General features: G+C 43.1%; 1 protein-coding gene across 1 annotated transcript in view; it reads right to left on the reverse strand.

Annotated features, from left to right (window-relative positions):
* Positions 1-730: 730 nt before the first annotated feature.
* The window catches only part of APOB (apolipoprotein B), a 39,302-nt gene continuing 22,793 nt past the window's right edge, over positions 731-17,239 (reverse strand). Inside the window, exons 21-29 of the mRNA XM_032653146.1 lie at positions 16,240-16,450; positions 15,490-15,665; positions 15,180-15,367; positions 14,576-14,721; positions 12,422-12,795; positions 4,359-11,912; positions 3,864-3,978; positions 3,579-3,765; positions 731-2,669 (exon numbers count right to left, since the gene is read on the reverse strand). Coding sequence (XP_032509037.1) covers positions 1,029-2,669; positions 3,579-3,765; positions 3,864-3,978; positions 4,359-11,912; positions 12,422-12,795; positions 14,576-14,721; positions 15,180-15,367; positions 15,490-15,665; positions 16,240-16,450 — 10,592 coding nt within the window. The 3' untranslated portion in view covers positions 731-1,028. The remainder of the gene's footprint in view (positions 2,670-3,578; positions 3,766-3,863; positions 3,979-4,358; positions 11,913-12,421; positions 12,796-14,575; positions 14,722-15,179; positions 15,368-15,489; positions 15,666-16,239; positions 16,451-17,239) is intronic.

Here is a 17,239-nt window from a genome sequence, read left to right on the forward strand (position 1 = left end):
AATGACATTAGTGACAGCTGGGCTGCACAGCTTCTCTGCAGCCTTCCCTCACCAGAGCTCATCCTGGATGCTCTGACTGGATGTTGCCAGTGTTTAAAATCAGAGTTTGAGGTGAGTGGATGTAGTAGGGGAAACGCTTGGGTTTTGATTACACTTAGGATTACCGGATATTAAGTTTGGAGAAATAAAGAAATTCAAGAGCATTAATGTATGCTTGGTCCCAGAAATGTTAGGAACCCGTGTCCCAAGTCTTCTCTCCTACCCTTACTTCCTCTGCCACGAATGGATCCTGGCCGAGCTGCAGGGAGCCTTCTGGGATCCCTACTGCCATGAAGCCCTTGCCATTAGGACTTCTTTCTTAGCCATTCCTTTTCCACTGCTGGCAGGTGAGTCAAATAAAGGGCCTGATGGTTTATCTCAGAGCCTAGCAGAGCGCCTTGCCTGGCAAAAGCAGACTGGTTGGTGAGGAAGGTTGTGTGGCACCTAATGAGATGCTCCTGTGGGTCAAATTATGTGAAAGCCTTTACAAATAGTTGTTCATTCTCACTTGGCAAATACAGTCTCTGAGATCAGTTACTTTCTTCAAGGTGGCAAAGTGTTTCCCTCCCCGAATTCTCCTTTTCCCCTATCACTCAAAACAGTGTGTGTTCTAGAGGTTTTGAAATGCCAGACATTTGAATAAATTACCTCATTTCTCTATCTTTCAATATGAATGAGTCACATTGAGTGGTAGGATACACAATAAAGAATTTATTTATTTGTTCTCGCTCTCCCAAAGTTTAGCAAAATAACTCAGATCCTGGTTTTCTTTAACTTGCAAAAAATGTCATTTCCCAGAGTTCAGAGACCTTCAGAGATCTGATGCCAGCTTCGATGCAGGTCCAGTTCATATGTGTTTCTGCTTGTAGTCAGCTACCTGCTACAGGGCTGGCTTGGTGGATGATTATATTAATACATACAGTTTGAATTTTTTCCCTACTATGTGGAAGTTTAATTGGAGAAGAATAAATGAGAATTGCTATAAAAAATTAGAAGGTGATAGTAAACTCTCCCGGAGCAACCTTTATGTAGGGGCTCACGCCACTGACTGTGGCCAACTGTAGCTCTTTCAGTAGCTCCACGATATATCTCGGAAACATGCGGTAGTTTTGAGTGGACAGGTCAATCAATCTTTTGGACTCAGCAATGAGTTTTTCATAGTAATCAGAGAGTAGGTGTGCAAAATCCTGTAGTTTATATGTGAACTGCTGGCGGTAATCAGAGATGATTTCCTTCACTGCAACAGCCCAGCTTTTAATTACTTCCTGAGCACTGGTAGAAAGCTCTGCAATCTTCTCTTTCCCTTTTCCATCTCCATCGGCAACGATGCTCAGATATTCCTGGAAATCTTTCTGCACCAGTTGCTCAACCTGACTTGAGAGTTGGGAAGCAAAGCCAGCAGCACTGACAGTGTATTTGGAATGGAAGTCCTTAAGGACATCTACTAGGTTCTTGATCAGGTTGATGAACTTTTCTTCAAGTTCATAATATTTCACTGTCCAGCCAACCGTACTTGGATCAAAATATTCTTTGCGAAGAGCCTGCACATACTGATGGAGCTGCTGTAACTCTCGAGAGGCTTCCTGAAATTTGTTTTGAACAAGTTCATTAAACTCACCAAAGTTATGACCTAGGTTTCCTTTCAGGAGTCTAAAAACAAATGAAATGAACATGTCGAAGGTTGTGCTGATGTCGTGTTGGATATCATTAATGAGATCAGTAAATTTCTTCTCCTTCAAGCATTTAAGGTCTTCTTCTATCTCTTGGAAAATGCTTTGTAGAAACCTCTTAAGATTACTTAGCATCTCTGTAGTCTTGACAGACTGGAGGTCACTAAGTGCCTTTTGGATCTCTTGTGATAAAGATTTCAACAGTTTTCCATACTCTGAGCCTATACGTGTTAGTTGATAGTACACTGAATCAAAGGGAAATTTATTCTTTAGGTCCTTGATTAATTCAGATTTCTCCATCAGGTCTTGGAAATAGGAAAACAGTATTTCTAACCCACTATGGATCTTTGAATGTACCTGGGACAGTAGCTTACCTACTTTCTTCAGGACCATAGTGTAGAGTTCATCTTCAGTGTAGTTCCCGGCTCTTCCTGGGAGCTGGAATCTGGTGGACTTCAGGAAATCAATGAACGAGTCAATCACACGGTTGACTGTCACATTGTATTCCTGAGTAACTCCTATTAAGCTGTCAAACACCTTCTTCTGGAGTCTCTGGAAACCACTGTGGTCCTCCTGAGCCAACAGTTCCTGGTACAGACTCTTGGCCTTGTCCTTCCACTGCTGGTAGGTTCTCGTGGTGCCTCTGGCTATCCTTCGGAGCCCCACGTCCTCCTCATCAATCTGCCTCACGGCCCCTTGATACACCTGCTCAGCGCTGTTCTGCAAACCTCTTCTCAGTTTTAAAGAAGCATCTCTCAGATCGAGTCCCGTGTACTCCTGGTGGTACTTGTTGACATAGTCATAAGAGGCCCCCATGGCCTTGGGCATATTGTCTTTGAGAGAGCTTAGCAATTCAGACACTGCTTCTTCTTCCCAGTTAGCTTTAATCTGAACTTCATCATCTGATTCCGGGGCCCTCAACTCAATTTTGACTATGTTGAGTGTTTTATCTGGAGAGGACTAAAACCAGCAAAAAAGGATGAAAAGAACATGTTTTCAATTATCTTGATTTCATAATATACTACACTAAAACTTCATTAGCAGTTAAAAGTAAAGATCAGAGGATCTTTCATATTCTGATGGGGATTTATCTTTCATATGTCAGTTCATGTGTTTGTCTTACGGTTAAACAAATACACTCTTGTTAATTCCTCTTTAACACATGCCCCAGAAAGGACAAAATTATGTAAGGCATTTACACAGTAACATTTAACATTCAGGCCTTTCTAGGCCTGAAGATCAGAAGAGGACAAGGAGGAAAAGAATGGGGAGAAAATCACAGGGAAAGACTAATTCAGAGAAAGGAGAAGTAACAAGAAAGAAAAAAGTCCAGGGCCCACCGAGCAGAGACCTAGAAGCCCAATATCAGGGGCCATCCATCCATCCTCTAAGCCTGTGATAAACTTTAGTGACAGAACCCACTTATTTTCTCTCCTCTACTAATGGCATCTTTGATTGGGCCCTGGCAGAGCTTGTAAAGTATGTGAGAGAAACCTGGCATATCTAACAATCCTACTGTGGGCAAGAATTTTGAAGCCTCAAATACTCCAAGAAGCCCCAGTCTGAAAAATGTTCTCAGCATATGGCAGAGTTTTTCCATGATTTAGGTGATGAGGCAAAACTCTCATCTTTCTAGAACTGCCCAAATGTAATAAAATAATAGTGGTAATATGAGGTCATGTGTGCATCTAATACAATCAATAAAAGACTCCTAATATGTTCTGGAGAACAGCTCCTCAGAAGAGAAGTTCAACCTGCTCATTGCTTGTGTTTCACCTAGTTTGGGAAAGCCCCTAGGTAATACTTTGTATTACCTGCCCATATTCTCTGTTTGCTCTTGGGGTGTGTAACCCACTAGGTGGGACTCACCTGAGGGCGGTAGTAGAGGTTCCATCTCAATAAGGTATCGTTAATGTTCTTCACGTCGATGACCACAGTGCCTATGGCTGGGGAGGCTACTGAGGAGGAGTGGTGGTTCTCGCTTTCCTGGTAGCGCAGACGGACATCAGTTAATGTCGGGCTGGTGATGTTAAGGTCGACCTTTCCATTCCAGTACCTGAAAGCAAAAGAAAGCAGATGGGCTGTCACGAAAGGGACGTGGAGATGGCAAACATCACAATGACTGGAAAAGAGATGAAAATAGAAGTTCCATACCCGAGTCCTTGATATCTGCCAACTTCTTCATACTCTGCACTGAAGTCATGGTGTGCAAATGATCCGTTAGTTTTACAAACTAACATGCCACCTTCAATTTTGTGTGTTCCCACAACTGTATGGGAAAGATTTTATATTTCATTAGATTAGTAACTGCAGGATATAAACATTTTCATTGTGAAAACAGAGAATTCTATCTTAACTGTCTTATATGTTTGAAACATACGGTCCTCATTTAAAAAAACAGGAGACCTTTTTAGTCCTAAAATCATTACAGAAAAATCTATTTTCTCTGAAACTATTCTTCTGCAATGTCAGTAGGTTTTCAAAAGGATGGTTTTCACATGTGGGGTATACATGTGTCTCCTTCCCGCCTCTTTTCAATTTTGCTATAGAGAGCAATTTTGCTTCGAGTCATATCTAAATACATAATTATTTATTCACAACTCGCACTGAAGAAATAAAGCGCGTAGGGGAGGCAGGAAATTTCCTTACCATTTAGGTCATATTCCAGGAACTGAATGGTGGAGCTGCATGTGGAATCCAGGAATGTTTCAACGTGATCTTCTTTATTTTTCAAACCAGCACTCCAAGTGGCATTATACAAGGGAGAGGCCACCTCGAAACGTGCAGTCAGTGTTCCAAAGGAAGGAATGAAAATTCCGGCAGGTACAGAGAACTTCATGGAAGGAATCTCAATAGTCTGCTCAGGCATGGTGACTGTTGGCAACTCGAAGTCTGCAGTGTTGCTGGCCACCACATTTAGATCCAAAACAGCACTGCCAACTGAAATACTTTTTGGAAGGGTGAAGTGGGACACAGTTAACTGAGATGCAGGCACAGTTATCTCAAAAAAGGGAAATGAGGAGACTTCTGGTTTAGAATATTGTGCTAACACATCAACTTTGGGGAATTTCACTTTGGGTAGTGTTGGTATGTTGAGGGCAAATGGCAAAGTACTTAGCTTCTTGTAGATTTTTATTTCACTGAAGTCAAGTATGTAGGATGGAACCTGAAGATCTGTAAAGGGGATGTGGAATGTAGGTGTGACATGAACGGAATTTAGGTTACTTAGTTTCAGTCCAGGAATAATGAATTTATCAGCCAATTCTTGCACGGGGATAGAAACAGGATAGCCATTGGGGTTTTTGGTATATACAAGGGCAGTTGAAGCACGGAGATACTGTTTCCTATCGGTGGTGGTGGTTACATCCAGCTTTAGGAGGTCCCATATGCTCTTGTCATAAACTGGTAGGACAACATCTTTGAGGAACCATAGGTACCCTTCTAAGGAGCCTGCCATGTCAAGGCGTGCCTCTTCTTGGCCATTGGAAAGCTGTATGTTGTTCTGGAGAGACCCAGAATGAACCTGGACCTGACTTTTCCAGCTCATTTTCTGGTTCTCAGTGTTAGCATTCAGGGACACTTCCTGGCCAAGGTAATTGACATTAAGGAGGGAATTGGGCTGATGTGCACGGACCTGAACAAGGGCTGATATTTCCCACAGGGAAAGTTCCAGGGTGGCTTTGCTTGTATGCTCTCCAGATGTTAAAAAGAGGCCCCCTAGCTGTAAATGGTTTTTTGTATTTTGTTCCCAGATGGCATATATGCGTTGGAGAGTGGTTTCTCCAGCAAAATTTTCTTTTACTTCAAGGTTCCAGATACCATCTACTTTGGAAGCTCCTAGCAGCTTCACAGAAGATCGAGTACCCTTGGAATTCAAGTAAGTGCTGGCCTCACTAGCAAGAGTTCCTGAATATTCCCTTGAAAGGATAAAAGCCTTGACACCTCCTTTGGTAGATGACTCAATGGAAAAGTAAGAGGTGAGACATTCTAAGCTGAGCTTGTGGTCAAACGCCCCCGTAGCAGTAGTGTACACATGGGGCCAACTGAAATCATAATTCAATTCAATGGATGAAGAGACAGTAGGTTTTGACTTGGTATTTCCATTAAGTTCTTGCTTGAAATTCATTCTCAAAAGTGGAGTTTGGACTCTTGCAGTTGTTGTCATGGATGCATCCATGTTTTTCTTGGTGAAGCTAATAGTATTGTCATGATTGCCCTCCACGAGTTTGTTACTCAGAGACAAAGCTGTGGCTAACTTCAACCCTCTTTTCCTTGTCAAACTTGAGGTGCCCTCTAATTTGTACTGCAGTGCATCAATGACAGAAGAAGAGGAAGTAAGAAAATGAGCCACAATATCTGATTGGTTATAAAGACCAACATTGGTATTCAGTGTGATGACACTTGATTTAAAGGAAAAATCATAGGTAATATTGCCCATGGCTGGAATTAAAATTTTGTTTGTGGTACTCAATACCTTGAACTCGGGAAGAGAAAGCTCAAGAAGATTCCTAGGGACATGAAGGGTTGGCAGCTCTAGGAATGGCAGGACTAATGTGTATGAGGGCACGTAGGCGCCAGAACCCGGGATGGTGATGCTGGGGGTACTGATCTCTTTGGGGATCACATACCCGAATGTCAACGTCTTCACCGTGAATGGAGACACTTCAATGTTGGTAACTGGAATAGTGTATCCAGGAAGTTTATGGACCCTGGGCCGCCGGTTGAGGGATTTTTCAACCTTGTACTTATCAAATGTAATTTTTGCTTCATTGTAGGATTTGATAAAAAAATCGAATGCCTTGTTTCTGACTGTCTCGAAATGCCTGTTGAAGGAATTGATGTTACGATAGATAAATGCATAAAATACAGCCAGAGGAGCTGGGATGGAATGCTTGTCTTTGTTTTTCTTATACTGAGCCTTTACACTTAAATCGAACGATTGCTTCGTTGTTTTCAAGAATTCCTTCAAGCCTGTCTTTTCCCATAAGGAGATATCTTTCACCTGGGGTGTTGTGAGGTTTGTATAAGGCAGAGTCATTTCAGGGATTGTTAAAGGAACGTTTAAAAAATCCAGGTTGGCTTCTCCATTTATCCCTATGTGGGCTTCGATGCTTTTCTCATTGTTTCCAGCAGAGAAATTTTGATTGTACTTATACTGATTGAACCTGGCACTTGCTTGCCAACTTGCTTGCTGGGCACTAGGACTCAGAAACAGTGCATAATTATTCAAAAAGTCTATCTTCCCTGTCAATTTTAATGGAAAACTAACTCTCAAGTTCCCTTCATTGTTTGTGGATGCGGTAAGTGCACGTGGCTGTGCTGAAAAGAAAAGAGAATTTTTCAAAGTTCCAATAACCTTTCCATTTAAATGCGCATCATGGTTGCCAGTTATCTCTGCCTTCCCTTCTCTAAGCAGTGCCATACCTTTAGCAGTTAGAACACTGCGGCCCAAGTACTGGCATTCAGCTTGTGACTGGATTTCAAATTTAGAAAAGTTGAGGAAGCGAGATTCATAAACTATATTTTGGTTCACTCTTAGGTGTTTGCTATTGATCTTATTAGATAATCCAAAGGACGTGATGGGTCCTTCCACAGTAAAGTTACTCTGGGATTCATGTGTTCCCTCATCTGAGAATTTGTGGCAGGCCAATTTCCAGGACCCTGTTCCAGAAGAAGTCCACGCTAGGTGTCCAGCTTCCAACAGGGTCTTGATTTCACTGTGCAGGTCAGCCTGGCTGGAGAAGTCCAGTTTGGGGATGTTCAATTTGTGGAAGTACTTTGTGTTGCTGTCCAGGGCAAGCTGATGATTTATCTTGACGAGCACACCGTTACTAAGCTCCAGTGTATTTTTTTCTGTGTGTAAACCTGCCACTGTGTTTGATTTTCCCTCAATAGTATTTCCAACAAATAGCACTTCACTCTCATGCTCCATTTTCAGGTACTTGCTGGAGAACCTCATAGATTCCTTCAGAACCAGTGGATTAATCTTAGGGTCTGAAAGTTGTGCGTTTGCTTGAAAATCAAAATTGAGAACTTCTAATTTGGATTCTCCTTTGGCAGTGACAGAAGCCTCAATCTCTGCCTGGTTTGCTGAAGCAGTTACATTCTGAATGTCAGCATTTGCATCTAATATGAGAAGGGGAGATTGGATTTTCAAAATGCCATACAGCTTGCCAAAAGTAGGTACTTCAGTTGTGTGTGAGATGTGGGGAAGCTGGAATTCTGGTATGTGAAGGTCAGAAACTTGAAAATCTGTAACATTGAGATGTGGGATGACAAATTCTGGAATTGTGATTTCTGGTAAATGGAAGTCTGGTACAGGGATTCTAGCAAGAACCGTGTCCACCCCGCTCAGATCCCTCAGGTACACTTCCGGGACTGGCCACTGCAGCTCACTGTTCAGCATTTGGTCAATGGTTCTGATGATCTTTGTTTTTATTTCTACCAAGTCAACTGTAAAGGAAGGGATGTGGAAGGTATTGAGGACAGTAAATTCTGGCGTGGAGAACCTGGATGGGATTTTTATATCTTTCAACTTTTTGAAGTTGATCTGAACGGATGGAATCTTCAGATCTGTCAGGGGGACAATGAAGTCAGGAGTCTGATATGTAGCCTCCTGAAGGGCACGGAGACTGACTTCAAAGGCAGGTATGGTCCCAAAGGTGGTCTGGATTTTGGGAACAGTGAACCCTTGTTCTACTAATGTTTTCAGGTTTTTGGCCCAGTCTTGGAGAGAATACTGTTCTGCAAAGTCAGTAAGGTTCTTAGAAGCAAGATTCCACCAATCAGAAACGTAGGTGACAAGTGTGCTGTAAACCTGGCCAACTAGGAACAGGTATCGCTGGACTTCCTGCTGCATATCCACTTGATACACTCGGTCTCGTATATCTTCCAGGGTGTCTTGGAATCTGGCTTTCATGTGAACTACAGAAACCCGTAACCAATCAAAGAACAAGGTTACTTTGGTGGCCTTTAGGTTTTCCAGATGGACTGAGACTGTGGCCTTGACGTCCTCTGTGAACAGCTGTAGTGCTTTAGCTTTCTGTGGGAGTCCCAGAGCCCGAATTTCACCATTGATTCTCTGAGTCACCTCACGAATTTTGTTATTGGTTTCACCTACAAACTGGTGGTAATCAAATGACCTTAACTTCTTTACCAGCATGTCAAGGAATCTGTTTATTTCCTCAATGAATTGTTTAAAAGACAATGCTTCAAGCTGCTTGAGAGCATGGTCGGTAAACCCAATCAATTCCTCAACAAGATCTGCCATCTTGACTTGTTGTAGGACACTGCTTAGCTTCTGAACAGTCTCCTGCAGCTTGTATTGGTGGGCCAACTGCACTGACTTATCCATTAAAACCTGGATGTGGTGGTCTATTTTATATGTCTCAATGAACTCATGGACCATGACTCTGAAAGCATTGATTTCCTCAGTAACTTCAAAATCTTCAAAAAGATGTGTAACACAGTATTTGACATGCTCAATAATTTCCTTTATTCTTTGAAATGAGATTGTAGTTCTCAACTGATCTAGAAGCACTCTGACATCAACAGCTTCAACCTGTTGTCTGACCTTTTCCGCAAGGTGCTGGATGTCTACATTCTTAATCTGTGCATGGAGCTGCTGCAATTTTTCTTGTATCTGGATTCTGATTTGATACTTAGTATCCATATTTTGAATCCAAGATGCAGTACTACCAATTTTGTTAAAATCAATATTTTCAATAAAAACATACAGATCACGGATTGATTTTAGTACAGTTACACGGATATGATAATGTTCATCAAGAGTTTTCAATTTTTCAATGATTCGATCAATAATCTTAGCAACAGCTGCCTTAAAATCATGTAAATCATAATTATCTTTAATATACTGATCAAATTGTATCACATATGTTTGTAGCTGAGATAGTTTTCCATTAAGGTTGATTTTGGCATTGTCTAATGCGATCTGCAGATCATTTTCTGTAATTCTATAATTTTCTGTGAAAGCAGTTAGTTTCTCCTTGGCACTCAAAACTTGTTTCTCCCAGTTGAATGCATTCAGATAACCATTAACTTGCTGTGGGAGTTTGTCCAAGGCTGCTATGTATTTCCTCATGCGTTCATCAATGTTGATGTGTTTCAATTCTTTCTGTATAGCTTCCAGTGCACCTATAACTGCCTCTCGAGTCTTCTCAAAATATTCTGGCAGGATTTTAAAGAATGGGAGGTTGATGGTGTGAACATCTTGGTTCTTATCATATTTTACAGAAGCAACAAGAGTGAATTCTTGGGGCTGGTCAACAGCATCCCTCAGCTCTAAAGCGTCAGTTACACTGATGGGCTCACTGAGTAAAAGTGGCACTGTAATGGAGTCCAGCACAGTGAGGTCAGCCAGGGCTCGTCCACTGAGCTCGACACCAACGTTGTCTTTAGTGTTGTAAGCACTGAAGTCCTGGCTGTATTCATTTTGGTTCAACTGGGTCTTGAGTTTCCAGGTGCCTGTCTGCTCGGCCAGAGTGAGCAGGGCACTGATTTTATGATCAAGAGCAGTCCTGATGCTCCTCCTGGACACGAGATGGTGACTTGTGGATCCTCTGTAATCATGAGAGAAAGTAAAGGCCAGAGGTTCTGCTTTCAACAGGAATTTGCTATACAGCTGCCCAGTGTGTTGTCCCCAGAGAACCAGTTTCCCATTGCCATTTGTATGCGTGTCGACGGTCATTGTGAATGGGGCCACTGCAGAGTGGAAAACATTGCTGAAATGCAGGGAGTCCGAATTGTAGTTTGTACTGATGTCAACGGTTGAAGCGAGCCCAGCGACGTTAGTGTTGAGCCGATGGCTAAACTCTGCCCCCTGCACCTTAGCTACGGTGTCTGCTTTGTAACTTGCTGATAAGTCAGCGTAAGAAACAGTGTAGATGTGCTTTAGTTCATTATTTTGGTAGGCTCCTTTTATGGTCCCACCCACATTCAGCTTCAGAGGCTCAAGCCGTAATTTTCCATTGTTGGTCATATCCAGGGCACTGAATTTCAAGTCGTTGTTTAAAGTAGTTACCAGGGAATAGGGCTGTAACTGTAGATTAAAATTTTGCTTATAAAACTTGTCAGAGCTATAAATGTTGTCAAGTTTGGAAGAGAAGTCCAGTGATAACCCTGCAACGTTCAGATTGTTTGTGTAGTCAAGTTTCATTTCAGCGTATGAGCCCATCATGTCATTTGAAAGCTTGAGTCCTTCCTGGTTGATTCTGAAGTTGAAAATGTTCTTGCTGTCGACCCCCAGAATCATGGCCTGATAAGCACTTCCCAGTGACACCTCTGTGAGGGTAGCTCTTCCATCTAGACTGAATTTTGCATGGTGTTCCCGGAAGCGGCCATTTGTTGTTGATTTCAGGGACGCCCCAGAGAGGCCAAGCGCGGCATTGAGTTCATTCTCCAGCATTAGGGGACTATACTTCAAGTTGGTCGCTGCACTGGTAGACATTCCATCTTGGGCAATCCTTAGTGTTGCCTTGTGAGCACCACTATTAATTCTGTCAGTGCCCAAGATGACAGCATTTAACTCAAGACCGCGGGAGTTTAGTGATCCAGAAAGCAGGGTGAAGAACTTCAGTGACTTGTAATCAGCCTGATACTCAGAACGTAGCAATGCACTTTGCTTAGAGAAGGTCAGATCCATCTTGTTCGAAGTGGCAAAGCCCTCATACTTCCCATTGGTGTCAGACTTCAGAGTCAGCTCATTCTTCTCGTACTTCAGGGAAGCGGTATTTTTCATGAGGCCACCTTGCAGATCCAAGGTGGAGGTAACAGAGACTGTTCCATCTTCATATCTTCCTGTTATCTGGTTGGTGCCCTGGAGGTAGGAGGAGTTAAACCTCACGTTGGATTCTCCACTTAGCTGGCCAGTGGTAGGATCCCTCTGATAAGACAGGCCATATACACCTTTAGCATAGAACGAAGAGGCTCTGAACTGCCCATCAATCGTGACCTCTTTGACATACAAATGCTGTTTCTTTTTTGAGTCTAAATGGACTGAAGCAGATATCTGTGGTCCCCAGGCACTCGATGCATCGAATGTCAGAAAACCTTTTGAGGCTGGATTGTTTCCAGTTTTCTCTACGTGACTGAATTTGACATGTGAATCCAGGAATTTGTGGTGTAGAGACCCATCACCTGAAAACGTGAGTGTATTCCTGTGGTCGTACGTTGTTTTTGCAGATCCTAGCATAAAAATCAAAACACACTGGTTAAATGAAGCCATGCACTTCCACAACAATTCCTGTGTTGAAAGTCTTTCAATAAGGAAGTCCCATTGGTCTCGGTCATTTGCGCAACAGTCTCCTCCATTTGTAACATGAGCACAAAATCTGATAGCAAAAGGCATTCCTCCTGGAGGCCTTCCCTGACCACCACAGACCTTGCTGGGTTCCCTTGTCCTCCACTGTACCTTACACACACTATACCCTGTCACAGCACCTCTCACACTGAATTCTAATTGCCAGTTTATCTGTTTTCTCTGTTACTGCCTAGTAGAATACTTGATACATAGGTGTTTAATAAATACTTCCGAAGGAAGGAAGGGAGGGAGGGAGGAAGGAAAAAGAATAGGGTCCCAGGTAGCAAGAACAATGTCTGCAAGAAAGCCCAAGTTCTTCCCTTCCCAGAGGAGGCTAGCCCATTGGAACCTGCAGCAAATTCGCTCTGTGAACCTCCCCTTGGGCAGGGCTCACCTTGCACGTGGTAGGAGAGCAGGTCGACCACGGCGTCTGCCTTCACATGGCACTGAGCCTGGAGGCTCAGGGGGTCTGTGCTGGTGTTGCCGCCAGTATAGGAGGCGGACCAGTTGTACAAGTTACTGTAGGTATTTGTGGAGAGGTCTAGAACACCCAAGAGAGGAACCCGCAGTTGATACAACTTGGGGATTGTAAAAGTGGGGACTTGGAACTCTTGAGATGGCAGGTGGAATCCCACAGGCTGGAAGTTGAGGGCCGGTGTCCGAATAGTCTCTAACATCTTTAGATCTTTAGAGGATTTGCCACCAAAAGGCAAAGGGATCTCAATGTTCACACTGTTCTTGTTCAGGGTGTATTTGATCCGACCGTCACTGAAATGAAGAGCAAAGACAATGTCCCCACAGTCAAGACAGCAAGCCCTCGAAGTTCTCTGCCACCTGAGCTTCTAAACAATAGTGCATGTGTCTCATTTCCAATCCCGCACTGCACTGTTCCTCCTGCTGCTCCCAGGGCCTGGCGTCGCTTGGCTTTAACCTCTACCTACAAACACTCACATCCGTTCAAGTCCCTCCCAAGAGCTGTGTCCTTATTTCTACCATTCCATCTAAGTCACAGTCAGTTTCTCTTGTTCTTATAGTGACACAGTCGCTTCCACCTATCTCAAAGATCTTTTCATAATCTGCTTATATAACTAGCACTTATTTGTTCAGTTGTCAGTGTCTACACAGTGTCTTCCTGTGAGGGGAAGCATTACACCTTATCCAGTTTTGATTTTCTCACTGCACCTAATCTAATCTAGTACTGCACACGGGACACTTGATACGTATCTGCTCAGCTGAAGTGAGGCATCTTGACATGTGGAAAGAGCACAGGCATGGGCATCAGTAATCTTGAGTTACAGTGTTAGTATCAGCAATCAGTGGGAGCTATGCTAGTGAATTCGCCTTTCTGAGCCTCAGTGATGTTATCTGTGTGGTGAGGGTGATAGTACCGTTTCTGCTGATCTCACAGAACTGGTCTTGGATAGGAAATGAGAAAAAATACCTAAAAGCACTTTGCAATCTTTTCAGTACTATGCACATACAATGGACTATTTTGACAACTCACAAGAGGAAAGTAGGATGGTAGAGTGTAAGTGTAGTAAACAACTATTCATTGCATTACTCCGTCAAGGACTGGATGCTGCCTATCCAGATCCCAACATTCATGATAAGATCCCATGCTTGATAAGGCCCCATCCATTTCTAAGATCCTGTGGTCCTGCCTTTTCAGCACAGCACAGACAAGACTGTTGGTTGGAAACACTAGGAGTGAAGGAAGAGGTTCCTGGGTCCTCTGAAGCTGCCACTTTTTTTTCTCTTATCTTCATATTTTGTCCACATGACTGTTTTGGTGGATTTTAGCCCCTTCACACACTTATCTGGTCTATTAAACTTTGCTGCCCAGACACAGACTGTGGAAAGGCCCATGTGACACAGGCCACTTGTTTTCTAAACCCTGAAGATAACACAGAGAACAGTCAATCCAGAACAGACTGTAGTCTTTTCAGCTCATGCTCTGAGTTTAAAATTTTCATGACAGAAATCAAAGCATCACATGTATTTCTGTAAGTACAGAAGGGGCCCGAGCATTTTCCAATCTGACTTCCCCGTAAGGATGATGCTATTTTGCTAAAGTGACGTATGCTCTCAGAATGTGCCTTCATTCCATGCCCAGTGGCTGTTCTGACCCTGTGAGCTAAACAGCAAGCCTGTGGCCAACAAGTCTGCCAGCCACTCCTGAATTCTTCACGATTATGAGTATATCCTGAGCCTGAGCATAAGGCGAGCTCACTTATAGCAGAGGAAAAGTGAATGGCTTTCAAATTCAGTTTTAAAACTAAGTGAATAAAACATCTTAGGGTGAAAGTACCAGAATCTCCTAATTACTTTCTTAGGTTTTTATTTTTTGACTGGGTTGGCATTCACATTCTGACCTCATATTTAATAATGCAAAAATGCCACAATGTTTATGTGACAGTTACTAATCTCCTTAAAATGCTTACCTTGTTTCCCTTAAAAATGTAAATTTAAAAGAAGTCTAAATCATGCTAAGTAAAATCTTCCATTTACTTTTCATGGTTCAAGAAATCTTTCTGGTTCCTCTTTTTACCTTTTTAAGAAGAGGTTTTCTGGGATGTGGAAGTCTGGCAATTCCATTTTCTGGAGGTACAACTCTTGTAGGCCACTGAGATGATCTTGTAAATTCTGGGCATAAGGAAGATTCCTCGATGCCTCCTGAAGCCATGTACTTGTTGCCTACAAGATAATAGAAGTTTTAAAAGCAATGGGCATGGATGGGCATCAAACACAATTAACATCAGGTCATATTCCATATTTGGCAGCTCGATCATTAAGCAGGACGGTATACTCAAAGTTAAAAAATAATGATGAATTTTGGTTGTCAGTAATTAATCTCTTCCTGTATTTTGTAAAAGGAATACGTAGCATGGTCAGACCCCTAGTCAGTGTCCTGAAGCTCCCTGTGACATCTTAGGTAACTCTTCTGCTTAGTAGTGTTCATTTGGTATTTGAAAACATAGCCTTGTGTCACTGGGTAACTGTGCATACGTGACTGCTTCTTCTTCTCCCCAGGAATTCCCTGGGGGTAGGAAGCATGCCTTATCCACCTCTGGATACTCTTTCACCTAACTCAGAGCGACTATGTAATTAGCACTTATAAACGTGTATTTATTGACTGGCTGATGTGTACTTACAACTACTAATTGGGAACCCATGTGCCGGAAAGTCATGTTTGTTTGAGGAACTCTGTGATCCAGGAGACTACTGGCATACATATGCAAACTTTTAGGATAATCAGAGAGATCCACAGGGAAACTGGAAGCTGCTTTTTTGGTATCCACGTTGGTGCCTGTGTTCCATTCAAATTCAATCTTCTCTTCATCTGAAAACACACACGTGAAATAGCTGTCAGTAGTGCCAGGTCAGCTCCCACCTGTGGCTGTCAACACTGCCATCGAGTACACCGCGCTCTTGGAAGTGCTCACGTGGGGAAGGCGTGCTTACCATAACGCCACGCCACCTTCTTGGAAACTGTTGAGCCATAAGCTGTAGCAGATGAGTCCATCTGCAGGAGCAGTTTTGAGGGAGACCACTGGGTGAGGATCTCACTTCTGGCTTCTGCTTGCAAATGGGGTATGGAGATAACACCTTTGATTTTGCCTTCTTCCTTCCTGTCATAACTATTGAAAAAGAAAAAGTTGACATCAGTGACTCCATTCATTCCAAAGAGAGAGATAGGCAGGGTTCAATGCAAGTTCCATTTGTGGCGATGAAAACGAGATACATGAATCGCTCAGAGAAATGACCAGAGATTGAACTCCTTGACTTCTAAAGCTAACTCACTACAAATTCAGGACACTCCAGGGAGGTATGGGAGAGAGAAGGTTTTCGAAAACTGTTTGAATCCTGCTCTACCATTTATTTACTAGCTCTACTGCCTTGGCCGAATTATTTAACCCCTCCGAGCTACCATTTCCTTATCTATAAAACAGGGAAGCTCATACCTATCTGCAGTTTATTATGAGAGCTGAGATAATTTCTTTAAAGTACCCAGTATAGTGCCTGATGAATAGCAAGTACCCAGTGAACGGTAGGCAGATCCAGCTGGACACGTGCAGAGGGTCACAGTGTTGAGGGCTCCGTCTGCCCCTTAAAGTGCAGACCCTTTGGTCAGCTTTCAAGCTGAAAAGGAAGAAAGGAAAGAGCCACGAAGGCCCACAGCTCAGGTCAGACCCCGCCTTGAGCCTTCCTTACCTCATATGGCCGGTGAGGGTGACCTCGGTGATTTTCTTATTCTGAATGTCAAGGGTGAGCCTGTAAGACTTTTCTTCCTCAGAAGATTCATCATGAACTCTGAGGACTGTCCCAAGGTCAACATCAAAATCTGGAATCTGGATTGCACTGGACAAAGTCTTGCTCTGCCGGTTATATGTGAACATCATAGTAGCCTCGGTCTGCTCCACACCTGGAAGAGTGTACAAGAGAATCAGGATGTCTATTCAGAAGACGTGTTTAGGAAGGAAAGAGAGAGAAACAGGCAGAGAAAACTCAAGTACTTAATGTGCTCAAATGAGGACACAGTTCAGGATTTTACCTTAAATTTTTAACTCAGTGGTACTTGCACATTTGTTCAATCTGTAAGTATTTATTGATTGCTTATCACGTGCTAGGCACTGCTCTTGGCACTGGAAGCCCCTGCCCTCATGGAACTGACATTCTAGCGGGAGGGGTACAGACAATAAGCAAGTACATTATTCATGTCAGGTGGCAATACGTGTTTGTTAAGAAGAAAAGTAAAACTGGATAAGGTGATAAAGGAGAGAAAGGGATAGAACAGGTGCTATTTCACGTGTGGTGGTCAGAGAAGTTCTGACAAGAGGATATGTGGGCAGAGACCTGAACGAAGAGAGAGGCTGAGCCGCGCTGCATTCTGCAGGGAGAGCCTTCCAGGCAGAGGGAATCAGAAAGGCAAACGTTCGGATGTGAGAAAAACTCAGCGTGTTCAGGGACCAGTAAGGGCTTCGGGGTCCTTCTGTGTCAGGCACACGTGACATCTCTGTATGATCGTCTGCCTACGACACCCTTCCTGGTTCTCTGCCACCCTGCCCTGCCTTTCCCTCTCCCCGGCTCCTCCTTTCTTTGTCACAAGATTTCCAGGTTTCCTTCAATTCACAGGTCAATACCCATTTAATATCTCTTGTAAAATCATTACTTGACACTTTTTTTCAGCATGTGCCCCCTGTGTGCCCCCCCC

This window comes from Phocoena sinus, chromosome 13 (assembly GCF_008692025.1).
Source record: "Phocoena sinus isolate mPhoSin1 chromosome 13, mPhoSin1.pri, whole genome shotgun sequence".
Taxonomy (NCBI): Eukaryota; Metazoa; Chordata; class Mammalia; order Artiodactyla; family Phocoenidae; genus Phocoena; species Phocoena sinus.